A 17,189-nucleotide genomic window follows, 5' to 3' on the forward strand; every position below is an offset into this window, starting at 1 on the left:
GTATGATAACACTTCACGATTATAAACAAACTAACAACACTATGATAACACTTCACCATTATAAACAAACTGACAACACTGTATGATAACACTTCACCATTATAAACAAACTAACAATACTGTATGATAACACTTCACGATTATAAACAAACTAACAATACTGTATGATAACACTTCACGATTATAAACAAACTAACAACACTATGATAACACTTCACCATTATAAACAAACTAACAATACTGTATGATAACACTTCACCATTATAAACAAACTAACAACACTGTATGATAAAACTGCACCATTATAAACAAACTGACAATACTGTATGATAACACTTCACCATTATAAACAAACTAACAATACTGTATGATAACACTTCACCATTATAAACAAACTAACAATACTGTATGATAACACTTCACCATTATAAACAAACTGACAACACTGTATGATAACACTTCACCATTATAAACAAACTAACAACACTATGATAACACTTCACCATTATAAACAAACTAACAATACTGTATGATAACACTTCACCATTATAAACAAACTAACAACACTGTATGATAAAACTGCACCATTATAAACAAACTAACAATACTGTATGATAACACTTCACCATTATAAACAAACTAACAATACTGTATGATAACACTTCACCATTATAAACAAACTGACAACACTGTATGATAACACTTCACCATTATAAACAAACTAATAATACTGTATGATAACACTGCACCATTATAAACAAACTAACAACACTGTATGATAACACTTCACCATTATAAACAAACTGACAACACTGTATGATAACACTTCACCATTATAAACAAACTAACAATACTGTATGATAACACTTCACCATTATAAACAAACTGACAACACTGTATGATAACACTTCACCATTATAAACAAACTAACAATACTGTATGATAACACTTCACCATTATAAACAAACTAACAATACTGTATGATAACACTTCACGATTATAAACAAACTAACAACACTATGATAACACTCTACTGTTAATGCTGTGTTAAAACTTAAGTATGAGTAGACCACACCAGCATGTTTTTAAAGTTTACTGTTATTTTATGTTGAAGTAAAGCTGTATCTTGTGTGTGTGTTCCAAAACAAATGTTTGTTTGTGTTTCAACAGTTACACGTAAGAATATTTCGAATGAAAGGAAAACGGTTTACATCCAAGTTTTAAAATATTTACAATTGAAACCAATAGTTAATTCAGATTAAAGGTTTAAAACAGTTTTGCCCAAAGAAAAAACTTACTAGGGCTTCTTTAGCTATTTCAGACTAAAGTCCACTGAATTCTTTCCAAAAGTAGCCAAAAATTTTAAAATAAGAGTTGAATTTTATGTTACATAATAAATCAGGCGTAACACAGTGTTGAAATACGATAACTCTATCAACTTCTGTATTTAAAACCGATCCATAAAAGTTGAATATAAATGTTCTTCAAGTTGTCCACTGTTTTGTTTTAGTTTAGGGTTTGGTGTTAAAGTTTGATCGTCGAACATATTTAACTAGTTTTAGGATAAATCATACAGGTCTTTTAACAAGATATATAAGTTACGTTTTAAATATTTTAGGATAATACAGGTTTTTAACAAAGTACGTTATCTTTCAACTAGTTTCAGAGTTAAAACTGGTAGTTAACAAGGTATATTATATTTCAATTAGTTTTAGGGTTAAAACTGGCAGTTAACACAGGTACATGTACGACCTATTTCTAAAGGTCTTATTAGCCAAAAACCCTGTAATTTAGAATGTCTGTAGTGTTATTCACTACGTAATACGTCACTTTTTAAAACTTGGCCTGTTTGCAGAAATCTACACGAATTCAAGAACTTTTATCTTGATGCACGAAAATAACATTCTGTAGTTTAAACACTTTTCCCTAAAAACATATTTTATTGCGTTCATATTGTTAGATTTTTGTTACGTTCATGTTGTTAGATTTTTGTTTTGTTACTATTGTTAATTTTCTTATAAAATTCATATTTTATGTTTATCACGTTAATGTTGTATGATGGAACTCTCCCTATCGTGTTCAAGTGCTTCTGTGCTAACATTTATTAGTTTTTAACACAATTAATATTACTTAAGCGACTATTTGTATTATAGCTTCAAGATATATATATATATATGTATATATGAACACAATTCACTAGTCCTAAGGACTAGGCGAGTAGATTGCACAGCACGTGATAGTCCTATAGGTTGGGTCACCAACTTGTTGATTGCACTATTGTTTGATAAAATAACTCACATATACCAGTAGAACAACTACATGTCTCACAAATGGTCGTGAAAAATAATCTTTGGAGACTCATGTTGTAACAGAAAGAATGCTCCAGATATTAGGTTTCGTTATTATAGCTTAACGTAGAATCACATGTAACAATTTAACTGCTTCACAATCGCGTATTGATTGTTGTTGTTTACGTCACTAAACCATGACAGAAACCCAACTGAAATACTTAACAACAGCACAAATATTTTCAATTATTAACCAAATTTTTAAAATCTGTAAACTTTATTGAAATCTAAAACCTTGTATATAACAGAAATCCACGCATCCAGAAATTGCCCTCAGCTAATCAATTTCTATTGTTAATTGATGTTAACGTCTTGTGGCAAAGGTTCTCAAACTGAAGTAACCAGAAGTAAAGAATCAGTGAAAGGCTGTATTTCAAAATTAAAGTCACCTCGCGGTGCCCCTTTTGAGGAACTCTGTACCAGGTTGTTGTTGTTTTACTTTTTGAAGTTTCACCGTTAGCTCACCAGTGCATCATAGTTTTAGTTTCGAAGTTATACGATCAGTACAAAAATTTATCGTCGTTTTAGTTTTGATTGTTATGAATATCTTTACAGATAGACATTATGTACTACGACGAGTCGTTGCGAGATGACTACACATTGATGGACATTGCTTATATTTACACATGGAAAAGAGTAAGTCGATTGATTCATTCTTGTGTAGCATAATGTGTGTTAATGAGAACATATTTCACGCTTTCCTGGATTAAACCATTAAAATTTTAAAACAAGGAACATACACAACTTACAAAGATATATTTTCATGGATCTTCTTGCATCTCGCCAGCCGTGGAACTTCTTTCATAGGTACATGTTTAATTGAAGTATGAATGTACTAACTTCTGTATAAAGTAAACATCAGGTAACTTGACAAGTACGTGTTTAATTGAAGTATGTCTGTACTAACTTCTGTATAAAGTACACACCAGGTAACTTGAAAAGTACGTGTTTAATTGAAGTATGTCTGTACTATCTTCTGTATAAAGTACACATCAGGTAACTTGACAAGTACGTGTTTAATTGAATTAAATCTGTACTAACTTCTGTATAAAGTACACATCAGGTAACTTGATAGGTACGTGTTTAATTGAAGTATGTCTGTACTAACTTCTGTATAAAGTACACACCAGGTAACTTCACAGGTACGTGTTTAATTGAAGTATCTCTGTACTAACTTCTGTATAAAGTACGCATCAGGTAACTTGACAGGTACGTGTTTAATTGAAGTATGTCTATACTAACTTCTGTATAAAGTACGCATCAGGTAACTTGACAAGTATGTGTTTAATTGAATTAAGTCTGTACTAACTTCTGTATAAAGTACACATCAGATAACTTGACAGGTACGTGTTTAATTGCAGTATGTCTGTACTAACTTCTGTATAAAGTACACATCAAGTAACTTGACAAGTACGTGTTTAATTGAATTAAATCTGTACTAACTTCTGTATAAAGTACACATCAGGTAACTTGACAAGTACGTGTTTAATTGAATTAAATCTGTACTAACTTCTGTATAAAGTACACATCAGGTAACTTGACAGGTACGTGTTTAATTGAATTAAGTCTGTACTAACTTCTGTATAAAGTACACACCAGGTAACTTGACAGGTACGTGTTTAATTGAATTAAGTCTGTACTAACTTCTGTATAAAGTACACATCAGGTAACTTGACAGGTACGTGTTTAATTGAAGTATGTCTGTACTAACTTCTGTATAAAGTACACATCAGGTAACTTGACAGGTACGTGTTTAATTGAAGTATGTCTGTACTAACTTCTGTATAAAGTACACATCAGGTAACTTGACAAGTACGTGTTTAATTGAATTAAGTCTGTACTAACTTCTGTATAAAGTACACATCAGGTAACTTGACAAGTACGTGTTTAATTGAATTAAGTCTGTACTAACTTCTGTATAAAGTACACATCAGGTAACTTGACAGGTACGTGTTTAATTGAATTAAGTCTGTACTAACTTCTGTATAAAGTACACATCAGGTAACTTGACAAGTACGTGTTTAATTGAATTAAGTCTGTACTAACTTCTGTATAAAGTACACATCAGGTAACTTGACAGGTACGTGTTTAATTGAATTAAGTCTGTACTAACTTCTGTATAAAGTACACACCAGGTAACTTGACAGGTACGTGTTTAATTGAAGTATGTCTATACTAACTTCTGTATAAAGTACACACCAGGTAACTTGACAGGTACGTGTTTAATTGAATTAAGTCTGTACTAACTTCTGTATAAAGTACACATCAGGTAACTTGACAGGTACGTGTTTAATTGAAGTATGTCTGTACTAACTTCTGTATAAAGTACACATCAGGTAACTTGACAAGTACGTGTTTAATTGAAGTATGAATGTACTAACTTCTGTATAAAGTACACATCAGGTAACTTGACAAGTACGTGTTTAATTGAATTATGTCTGTACTAACTTCTGTATAAAGTACACATCAGGTAACTTGACAAGTACGTGTTTAATTGAATTAAGTCTGTACTAACTTCTGTATAAAGTACACATCAGGTAACTTGACAGGTACGTGTTTAATTGAATTAAGTCTGTACTAACTTCTGTATAAAGTACACATCAGGTAACTTGACAGGTACGTGTTTAATTGAATTAAGTCTGTACTAACTTCTGTATAAAGTACACACCAGGTAACTTGACAGGTACGTGTTTAATTGAATTAAGTCTGTACTAACTTCTGTATAAAGTACACATCAGGTAACTTGACAAGTACGTGTTTAATTGAAGTATGAATGTACTAACTTCTGTATAAAGTACACATCAGGTAACTTGACAAGTACGTGTTTAATTGAAGTATGTCTGTACTAACTTCTGTATAAAGTACACATCAGGTAACTTGACAGGTACGTGTTTAATTGAATTAAGTCTGTACTAACTTCTGTATAAAGTACACACCAGGTAACTTGACAGGTACGTGTTTAATTGAATTAAGTCTGTACTAACTTCTGTATAAAGTACACATCAGGTAACTTGACAAGTACGTGTTTAATTGAAGTATGAATGTACTAACTTCTGTATAAAGTACACATCAGGTAACTTGACAAGTACGTGTTTAATTGAATTAAATCTGTACTAACTTCTGTATAAAGTACACATCAGGTAACTTGACAGGTACGTGTTTAATTGAATTAAGTCTGTACTAACTTCTGTATAAAGTACACATCAGGTAACTTGACAGGTACGTGTTTAATTGAATTAAGTCTGTACTAACTTCTGTATAAAGTACACACCAGGTAACTTGACAAGTACGTGTTTAATTGAAGTATGAATGTACTAATTTCTGTATAAAGTACACATCAGGTAACTTGACAGGTACGTGTTTAATTGAATTAAATCTGTACTAACTTCTGTATAAAGTACACATCAGGTAACTTGACAGGTACGTGTTTAATTGAATTAAGTCTGTACTAACTTCTGTATAAAGTACACATCAGGTAACTTGACAGGTACGTGTTTAATTGAAGTATGTCTGAACTAACTTCTGTATAAAGTACACATCAGGTAACTTGACAGATACGTGTTTAATTGAATTAAGTCTGTACTAACTTCTGTATAAAGTACACATCAGGTAACTTGACAAGTACGTGTTTAATTGAATTAAGTCTGTACTAACTTCTGTATAAAGTACACACCAGGTAACTTGACAAGTACGTGTTTAATTGAATTAAGTCTGTACTAACTTCTGTATAAAGTACACATCAGGTAACTTGACAGGTACGTGTTTAATTGAATTAAGTCTGTACTAACTTCTGTATAAAGTACACACCAGGTAACTTGACAGGTACGTGTTTAATTGAATTAAGTCTGTACTAACTTCTGTATAAAGTACACATCAGGTAACTTGACAGGTACGTGTTTAATTGAAGTATGTCTGTACTAACTTCTGTATAAAGTACACATCAGGTAACTTGACAAGTACGTGTTTAATTGAATTAAATCTGTACTAACTTCTGTATAAAGTACAAGTCATGTAACTTGACAGGTACGTGTTTAATTGAATTAAGTCTGTACTAACTTCTGTATAAAGTACACACCAGGTAACTTGACAAGTACGTGTTTAATTGAATTAAGTCTGTACTAACTTCTGTATAAAGTACACACCAGGTAACTTGACAGGTACGTGTTTAATTGAATTAAGTCTGTACTAACTTCTGTATAAAGTACACATCAGGTAACTTGACAGGTACGTGTTTAATTGAATTAAGTCTGTACTAACTTCTGTATAAAGTACACATCAGGTAACTTGACAGGTACGTGTTTAATTGAAGTATGTCTGTACTAACTTCTGTATAAAGTACACATCAGGTAACTTGACAAGTACGTGTTTAATTGAATTAAATCTGTACTAACTTCTGTATAAAGTACACATCAGGTAACTTGACAGGTACGTGTTTAATTGAATTAAGTCTGTACTAACTTCTGTATAAAGTACACATCAGGTAACTTGACAAGTACGTGTTTAATTGAATTAAGTCTGTACTAACTTCTGTATAAAGTACACATCAGGTAACTTGACAGGTACGTGTTTAATTGAATTAAGTCTGTACTAACTTCTGTATAAAGTACACATCAGGTAACTTGACAGGTACGTGTTTAATTGAATTAAGTCTGTACTAACTTCTGTATAAAGTACACACCAGGTAACTTGACAGGTACGTGTTTAATTGAAGTATGTCTGTACTAACTTCTGTATAAAGTACACATCAGGTAACTTGACAGGTACGTGTTTAATTGAAGTATGTCTGTACTAACTTCTGTATAAAGTACACATCAGGTAACTTGACAGGTACGTGTTTAATTGAATTAAGTCTGTACTAACTTCTGTATAAAGTACACATCAGGTAACTTGACAGGTACGTGTTTATTTGAATTAAGTCTGTACTAATTTCTGTATAAAGTACACATCAGGTAACTTGACAGGTTCGTGTTTAATTGAAATATATCTGTACTAACTTCTGTATAAAGTACACATCAGGTAACTTGACAAGTACGTGTTTAATTGAAGTGTGAATGTACTAACTTCTGTATAAAGTACACATCAGGTAACTTGACAAGTACGTGTTTAATTGAAGTATGAATGTACTAACTTCTGTATAAAGTACACATCAGGTAACTTGAGAAGTACGTCTTTAATTGAAGTATGTCTGTACTAACTTCTGTATCAAGTACACATTAGGTAACTTGAGAAGTACGTGTTTAATTGAATTAAGTCTGTACTAACTTCTGTATAAAGTACACACCAGGTAACTTGACAAGTACGTGTTTAATTGAAGTATGAATGTACTAATTTCTGTATAAAGTACACATCAGGTAACTTGACAGGTACGTGTTTAATTGAATTAAATCTGTACTAACTTCTGTATAAAGTACACATCAGGTAACTTGACAGGTACGTGTTTAATTGAATTAAGTCTGTACTAACTTCTGTATAAAGTACACATCAGGTAACTTGACAGGTACGTGTTTAATTGAAGTATGTCTGAATTAACTTCTGTATAAAGTACACACCAGGTAACTTGACAGGTACGTGTTTAATTAAAGTATAAATGTACTAACTTCTGTATAAAGTACACATCAGGTAACTTGACAAGTACGTGTTTAATTGAAGTATGAATGTACTAACTTCTGTATAAAGTACACATCAGGTAACTTGACAAGTACGTGTTTAATTGAAGTATGAATGTACTAACTTCTGTATAAAGTACACATCAGGTAACTTGACAAGTACGTGTTTAATTGAAGTATGTCTGTACTAACTTCTGTATAAAGTACACATCAGGTAACTTGACAGGTACGTGTTTAATTGAATTAAGTCTGTACTAACTTCTGTATAAAGTACACATCAGGTAACTTGACAGGTACGTGTTTAATTGAATTAAGTCTGTACTAACTTCTGTATAAAGTACACATCAGGTAACTTGACAGGTACGTGTTTAATTGAATTAAGTCTGTACTAACTTCTGTATAAAGTACACATCAGGTAACTTGACAGGTACGTGTTTAATTGAATTAAGTCTGTACTAACTTCTGTATAAAGTACACATCAGGTAACTTGACAAGTACGTGTTTAATTGAAGTATGAATGTACTAACTTCTGTATAAAGTACACATCAGGTAACTTGACAAGTACGTGTTTAATTGAAGTATGTCTGTACTAACTTCTGTATAAAGTACACATCAGGTAACTTGACAAGTACGTGTTTAATTGAAGTATGAATGTACTAACTTCTGTATAAAGTACACATCAGGTAACTTGACAAGTACGTGTTTAATTGAATTAAATCTGTACTAACTTCTGTATAAAGTACACATCAGGTAACTTGACAGGTACGTGTTTAATTGAATTAAGTCTGTACTAACTTCTGTATAAAGTACACATCAGGTAACTTGACAGGTACGTGTTTAATTGAATTAAGTCTGTACTAACTTCTGTATAAAGTACACACCAGGTAACTTGACAAGTACGTGTTTAATTGAAGTATGAATGTACTAATTTCTGTATAAAGTACACATCAGGTAACTTGACAGGTACGTGTTTAATTGAATTAAATCTGTACTAACTTCTGTATAAAGTACACATCAGGTAACTTGACAGGTACGTGTTTAATTGAATTAAGTCTGTACTAACTTCTGTATAAAGTACACATCAGGTAACTTGACAAGTACGTGTTTAATTGAATTAAGTCTGTACTAACTTCTGTATAAAGTACACATCAGGTAACTTGACAGGTACGTGTTTAATTGAATTAAGTCTGTACTAACTTCTGTATAAAGTACACATCAGGTAACTTGACAGGTACGTGTTTATTTGAATTAAGTCTGTACTAATTTCTGTATAAAGTACACATCAGGTAACTTGACAGGTACGTGTTTAATTGAAGTATATCTGTACTAACTTCTGTATAAAGTACACATCAGGTAACTTGACAAGTACGTGTTTAATTGAAGTATGAATGTACTAACTTCTGTATAAAGTACACATCAGGTAACTTGACAAGTACGTGTTTAATTGAAGTATGAATGTACTAACTTCTGTATAAAGTACACATCAGGTAACTTGACAAGTACGTGTTTAATTGAATTATGTCTGTACTAACTTCTGTATAAAGTACACATCAGGTAACTTGACAGGTACGTGTTTAATTGAAGTATGTCTGTACTAACTTCTGTATAAAGTACACATCAGGTAACTTGACAGGTACGTGTTTAATTGAATTAAGTCTGTACTAACTTCTGTATAAAGTACACATCAGGTAACTTGACAGGTACGTGTTTAATTGAATTAAGTCTGTACTAACTTCTGTATAAAGTACACATCAGGTAACTTGACAAGTACGTGTTTAATTGAATTATGTCTGTACTAACTTCTGTATAAAGTACACATCAGGTAACTTGACAAGTACGTGTTTAATTGAAGTATGTCTGTACTAACTTCTGTATAAAGTACACATCAGGTAACTTGACAAGTACGTGTTTAATTGAATTAAGTCTGTACTAACTTCTGTATAAAGTACACATCAGGTAACTTGACAGGTACGTGTTTAATTGAATTAAGTCTGTACTAACTTCTGTATAAAGTACACATCAGGTAACTTGACAGGTACGTGTTTAATTGAATTAAGTCTGTACTAACTTCTGTATAAAGTACACACCAGGTAACTTGACAGGTACGTGTTTAATTGAATTAAGTCTGTACTAACTTCTGTATAAAGTACACATCAGGTAACTTGACAAGTACGTGTTTAATTGAAGTGTGAATGTACTAACTTCTGTATAAAGTACACATCAGGTAACTTGAGAAGTACGTCTTTAATTGAAGTATGTCTGTACTAACTTCTGTATAAAGTACACATTAGGTAACTTGACAGGTACGTGTTTAATTGAATTAAGTCTGTACTAACTTCTGTATAAAGTACACACCAGGTAACTTGACAGGTACGTGTTTAATTGAATTAAGTCTGTACTAAATTCTGTATAAAGTACTCACCAGGTAACTTGACAGGTACGTGTTTAATTGAAGTATGTCTGTACTAACTTCTGTATAAAGTACACATCAGGTAACTTGACAAGTACGTGTTTAATTGAAGTATGAATGTACTAACTTCTGTATAAAGTACACATCAGGTAACTTGACAAGTACGTGTTTAATTGAATTAAATCTGTACTAACTTCTGTATAAAGTACACGTCAGGTAACTTGACAGGTACGTGTTTAATTGAATTAAGTCTGTACTAACTTCTGTATAAAGTACACATCAGGTAACTTGACAGGTACGTGTTTAATTGAATTAAGTCTGTACTAACTTCTGTATAAAGTACACACCAGGTAACTTGACAAGTACGTGTTTAATTGAAGTATGAATGTACTAATTTCTGTATAAAGTACACATCAGGTAACTTGACAGGTACGTGTTTAATTGAATTAAATCTGTACTAACTTCTGTATAAAGTACACATCAGGTAACTTGACAGGTACGTGTTTAATTGAATTAAGTCTGTACTAACTTCTGTCTAAAGTACACATCAGGTAACTTGACAGGTACGTGTTTAATTGAAGTATGTCTGAACTAACTTCTGTATAAAGTACACATCAGGTAACTTGACAGATACGTGTTTAATTGAATTAAGTCTGTACTAACTTCTGTATAAAGTACACATCAGGTAACTTGACAAGTACGTGTTTAATTGAATTAAGTCTGTACTAACTTCTGTATAAAGTACACACCAGGTAACTTGGCAAGTACGTGTTTAATTGAATTAAGTCTGTACTAACTTCTGTATAAAGTACACACCAGGTAACTTGACAGGTACGTGTTTAATTGAATTAAGTCTGTACTAACTTCTGTATAAAGTACACACCAGGTAACTTGACAGGTACGTGTTTAATTGAATTAAGTCTGTACTAACTTCTGTATAAAGTACACATCAGGTAACTTGACAGGTACGTGTTTAATTGAAGTATGTCTGTACTAACTTCTGTATAAAGTACACATCAGGTAACTTGACAAGTACGTGTTTAATTGAAGTGTGAATGTACTAACTTCTGTATAAAGTACACATCAGGTAACTTGACAAGTACGTGTTTAATTGAAGTATGTCTGTACAAACTTTTGTCTAAAGTACACATCAGGTAACTTGACAGGTACGTGTTTAATTGAAGTATGTCTGTACTAACTTCTGTATAAAGTACACATCAGGTAACTTGACAGGTACGTGTTTAATTGAATTAAGTCTGTACTAACTTCTGTATAAAGTACACATCAGGTAACTTGACAGGTACGTGTTTAATTGAATTAAGTCTGTACTAACTTCTGTATAAAGTACACATCAGGTAACTTGACAGGTACGTGTTTAATTGAATTAAGTCTGTACTAACTTCTGTATAAAGTACACATCAGGTAACTTGGCAAGTACGTGTTTAATTGAATTATGTCTGTACTAACTTCTGTATAAAGTACACATCAGGTAATTTGACAAGTACGTGTTTAATTGAAGTATGAATGTACTAACTTCTGTATAAAGTACACATCAGGTAACTTGACAGGTACGTGTTTAATTGAATTAAGTCTGTACTAACTTCTGTATAAAGTACACATCAGGTAACTTGACAGGTACGTGTTTAATTGAATTAAGTCTGTACTAACTTCTGTATAAAGCACACATCAGGTAACTTGACAAGTACGTTTTAATTGAAGTATGAATGTACTAACTTCTGTATAAAGTACACATCAGGTAACTTGACAAGTACGTGTTTAATTGAAGTATGAATGTACTAACTTCTGTATAAAGTACACATCAGGTAACTTGACAAGTACGTGTTTAATTGAAGTATGTCTGTACTAACTTCTGTATAAAGTACACATCAGGTAACTTGACAAGTACGTGTTTAATTGAAGTATGTCTGTACTAACTTCTGTATAAAGTACACATCAGGTAACTTGACAGGTACGTGTTTAATTGAATTAAGTCTGTACTAACTTCTGTATAAAGTACACATCAGGTAACTTGACAGGTACGTGTTTAATTGAATTAAGTCTGTACTAACTTCTGTATAAAGTACACATCAGGTAACTTGACAGGTACGTGTTTAATTGAATTAAGTCTGTACTAACTTCTGTCTAAAGTACACATCAGGTAACTTGACAGGTACGTGTTTAATTGAATTAAGTCTGTACTAACTTCTGTATAAAGTACACATCAGGTAACTTGACAGGTACGTGTTTAATTGAATTAAGTCTGTACTAACTTCTGTATAAAGTACACATCAGGTAACTTGACAAGTACGTGTTTAATTGAAGTATGAATGTACTAACTTCTGTATAAAGTACACATCAGGTAACTTGACAAGTACGTGTTTAATTGAAGTATGTCTGTACTAACTTCTGTATAAAGTACACATTAGGTAACTTGACAGGTACGTGTTTAATTGAATTAAGTCTGTACTAACTTCTGTATAAAGTACACATCAGGTAACTTGACAGGTACGTGTTTAATTGAATTAAGTCTGTACTAACTTCTGTATAAAGTACACATCAGGTAACTTGACAGGTACGTGTTTAATTGAAGTATGTCTGTACTAACTTCTGTATAAAGTACACATCAGGTAACTTGACAAGTACGTGTTTAATTGAAGTATGAATGTACTAACTTCTGTATAAAGTACACATCAGGTAACTTGACAAGTACGTGTTTAATTGAATTAAATCTGTACTAACTTCTGTATAAAGTACACATCAGGTAACTTGACAGGTACGTGTTTAATTGAATTAAGTCTGTACTAACTTCTGTATAAAGTACACATCAGGTAACTTGACAGGTACGTGTTTAATTGAATTAAGTCTGTACTAACTTCTGTATAAAGTACACATCAGGTAACTTGACAGGTACGTGTTTAATTGAAGTATGTCTGTACTAACTTCTGTATAAAGTACACATCAGGTAACTTGACAGGTACGTGTTTAATTGAATTAAGTCTGTACTAACTTCTGTATAAAGTACACATCAGGTAACTTGACAGGTACGTGTTTAATTGAATTAAGTCTGTACTAACTTCTGTATAAAGTACACATCAGGTAACTTGACAGGTACGTGTTTAATTGAATTAAGTCTGTACTAACTTCTGTATAAAGTACACATCAGGTAACTTGACAGGTACGTGTTTAATTGAATTAAGTCTGTACTAACTTCTGTATAAAGTACACATCAGGTAACTTGACAGGTACGTGTTTAATTGAATTAAGTCTGTACTAACTTCTGTATAAAGTACACATCAGGTAACTTGACAGGTACGTGTTTAATTGAATTAAGTCTGTACTAACTTCTGTATAAAGTACACATCAGGTAACTTGACAGGTACGTGTTTAATTGAAGTATGTCTGTACTAACTTCTGTATAAAGTACACATCAGGTAACTTGACAAGTACGTGTTTAATTGAATTAAATCTGTACTAACTTCTGTATAAAGTACACATCAGGTAACTTGACAGGTACGTGTTTAATTGAATTAAGTCTGTACTAACTTCTGTATAAAGTACACATCAGGTAACTTGACAGGTACGTGTTTAATTGAATTAAGTCTGTACTAACTTCTGTATAAAGTACACATCAGGTAACTTGACAGGTACGTGTTTAATTGAAGTATGTCTGTACTAACTTCTGTATAAAGTACACATCAGGTAACTTGACAGGTACGTGTTTAATTGAATTAAGTCTGTACTAACTTCTGTATAAAGTACACATCAGGTAACTTGACAGGTACGTGTTTAATTGAATTAAGTCTGTACTAACTTCTGTATAAAGTACACATCAGGTAACTTGACAGGTACGTGTTTAATTGAATTAAGTCTGTACTAATTTCTGTATAAAGTACACATCAGGTAACTTGACAGGTTCGTGTTTAATTGAAATATATCTGTACTAACTTCTGTATAAAGTACACATCAGGTAACTTGACAAGTACGTGTTTAATTGAAGTGTGAATGTACTAACTTCTGTATAAAGTACACATCAGGTAACTTGACAAATACGTGTTTAATTGAAGTATGAATGTACTAACTTCTGTATAAAGTACACATCAGGTAACTTGAGAAGTACGTCTTTAATTGAAGTATGTCTGTACTAACTTCTGTATCAAGTACACATTAGGTAACTTGACAAGTACGTGTTTAATTGAATTAAGTCTGTACTAACTTCTGTATAAAGTACACATCAGGTAACTTGACAGGTACGTGTTTAATTGAATTAAGTCTGTACTAACTTCTGTATAAAGTACACACCAGGTAACTTGACAGGTACGTGTTTAATTGAATTAAGTCTGTACTAACTTCTGTATAAAGTACACATCAGGTAACTTGACAAGTACGTGTTTAATTGAAGTATGAATGTACTAATTTCTGTATAAAGTACACATCAGGTAACTTGACAGGTACGTGTTTAATTGAATTAAATCTGTACTAACTTCTGTATAAAGTACACATCAGGTAACTTGACAGGTACGTCTTTAATTGAATTAAGTCTGTACTAACTTCTGTCTAAAGTACACATCAGGTAACTTGACAGGTACGTGTTTAATTGAAGTATGTCTGAATTAACTTCTGTATAAAGTACACACCAGGTAACTTGACAGGTACGTGTTTAATTAAAGTATAAATGTACTAACTTCTGTATAAAGTACACATCAGGTAACTTGACAAGTACGTGTTTAATTGAAGTATGAATGTACTAACTTCTGTATAAAGTACACATCAGGTAACTTGACAAGTACGTGTTTAATTGAAGTATGAATGTACTAACTTCTGTATAAAGTACACATCAGGTAACTTGACAAGTACGTGTTTAATTGAAGTATGTCTGTACTAACTTCTGTATAAAGTACACATCAGGTAACTTGACAGGTACGTGTTTAATTGAATTAAATCTGTACTTACTTCTGTATAAAGTACACATCAGGTAACTTGACAGGTACGTGTTTAATTGAAGTATGTCTGAACTAACTTCTGTATAAAGTACACACCAGGTAACTTGGCAAGTACGTGTTTAATTGAATTAAGTCTGTACTAACTTCTGTATAAAGTACACATCAGGTAACTTGACAGGTACGTGTTTAATTGAATTAAGTCTGTACTAACTTCTGTATAAAGTACACATCAGGTAACTTGACAAGTACGTGTTTAATTGAAGTGTGAATGTACTATCTTCTGTATAAAGTACACATCAGGTAACTTGACAAGTACGTGTTTAATTGAAGTATGTCTGTACAAACTTTTGTCTAAAGTACACATCAGGTAACTTGACAGGTACGTGTTTAATTGAAGTATGTCTGTACTAACTTCTGTATAAAGTACACATCAGGTAACTTGACAGGTACGTGTTTAATTGAATTAAGTCTGTACTAACTTCTGTATAAAGTACACATCAGGTAACTTGACAAGTACGTGTTTAATTGAATTAAGTCTGTACTAACTTCTGTATAAAGTACACATCAGGTAACTTGACAGGTACGTGTTTAATTGAATTAAGTCTGTACTAACTTCTGTATAAAGTACACATCAGGTAACTTGACAGGTACGTGTTTAATTGAATTATGTCTGTACTAACTTCTGTATAAAGTACACATCAGGTAATTTGACAAGTACGTGTTTAATTGAAGTATGAATGTACTAACTTCTGTATAAAGTACACATCAGGTAATTTGACAATTACGTGTTTAATTGAATTAAGTCTGTACTAACTTCTGTATAAAGTACACACCAGGTAACTTGACAGGTACGTGTTTAATTGAATTAAGTCTGTACTAACTTCTGTATAAAGTACACATCAGGTAACTTGACAAGTACGTGTTTAATTGAAGTATGAATGTACTAACTTCTGTATAAAGTACACATCAGGTAACTTGAGAAGTACGTCTTTAATTGAAGTGTGTCTGTACTAACTTCTGTATAAAGTACACATCAGGTAACTTGACAAGTACGTGTTTAATTGAATTAAGTCTGTACTAACTTCTGTATAAAGTACACATCAGGTAACTTGACAGGTACGTGTTTAATTGAATTATGTCTGTACTAACTTCTGTATAAAGTACACATCAGGTAACTTGACAGGTACGTGTTTAATTGAATTAAGTCTGTACTAACTTCTGTCTAAAGTACACATCAGGTAACTTGACAGGTACGTGTTTAATTGAATTAAGTCTGTACTAACTTCTGTATAAAGTACACATCAGGTAACTTGACAGGTACGTGTTTAATTGAATTAAGTCTGTACTAACTTCTGTATAAAGTACACATCAGGTAACTTGACAGGTACGTGTTTAATTGAATTAAGTCTGTACTAACTTCTGTATAAAGTACACATCAGGTAACTTGACAGGTACGTGTTTAATTGAAGTATGTCTGTACTAACTTCTGTATAAAGTACACATCAGGTAACTTGACAAGTACGTGTTTAATTGAAGTATGTCTGTACTAACTTCTGTATAAAGTACACATCAGGTAACTTGACAAGTACGTGTTTAATTGAATTAAGTCTGTACTAACTTCTGTATAAAGTACACATCAGGTAACTTGACAGGTACGTGTTTAATTGAATTAAGTCTGTACTAACTTCTGTATAAAGTACACATCAGGTAACTTGACAGGTACGTGTTTAATTGAATTAAGTCTGTACTAACTTCTGTATAAAGTACACATCAGGTAACTTGACAGGTACGTGTTTAATTGAAGTATGTCTGTACTAACTTCTGTATAAAGTACACATCAGGTAACTTGACAAGTACGTGTTTAATTGAAGTATGAATGTACTAA

General features: G+C 32.1%; 1 protein-coding gene across 2 annotated transcripts in view; it reads left to right on the top strand.

The window, feature by feature from the left end:
* LOC143233582 (uncharacterized) overlaps window positions 1-17,189 on the top strand; it is a 141,071-nt gene that overhangs the window by 59,700 nt on the left and 64,182 nt on the right. For both annotated transcript variants that reach the window (XM_076469941.1, XM_076469940.1), the window contains one exon: window positions 2,904-2,984. In XM_076469941.1, coding sequence (XP_076326056.1) covers window positions 2,904-2,984 — 81 coding nt within the window. The remainder of the gene's footprint in view (window positions 1-2,903; window positions 2,985-17,189) is intronic.

Source organism: Tachypleus tridentatus, chromosome 12, assembly GCF_004210375.1.
Source record: "Tachypleus tridentatus isolate NWPU-2018 chromosome 12, ASM421037v1, whole genome shotgun sequence".
Lineage (NCBI taxonomy): Eukaryota > Metazoa > Arthropoda > Merostomata > Xiphosura > Limulidae > Tachypleus > Tachypleus tridentatus.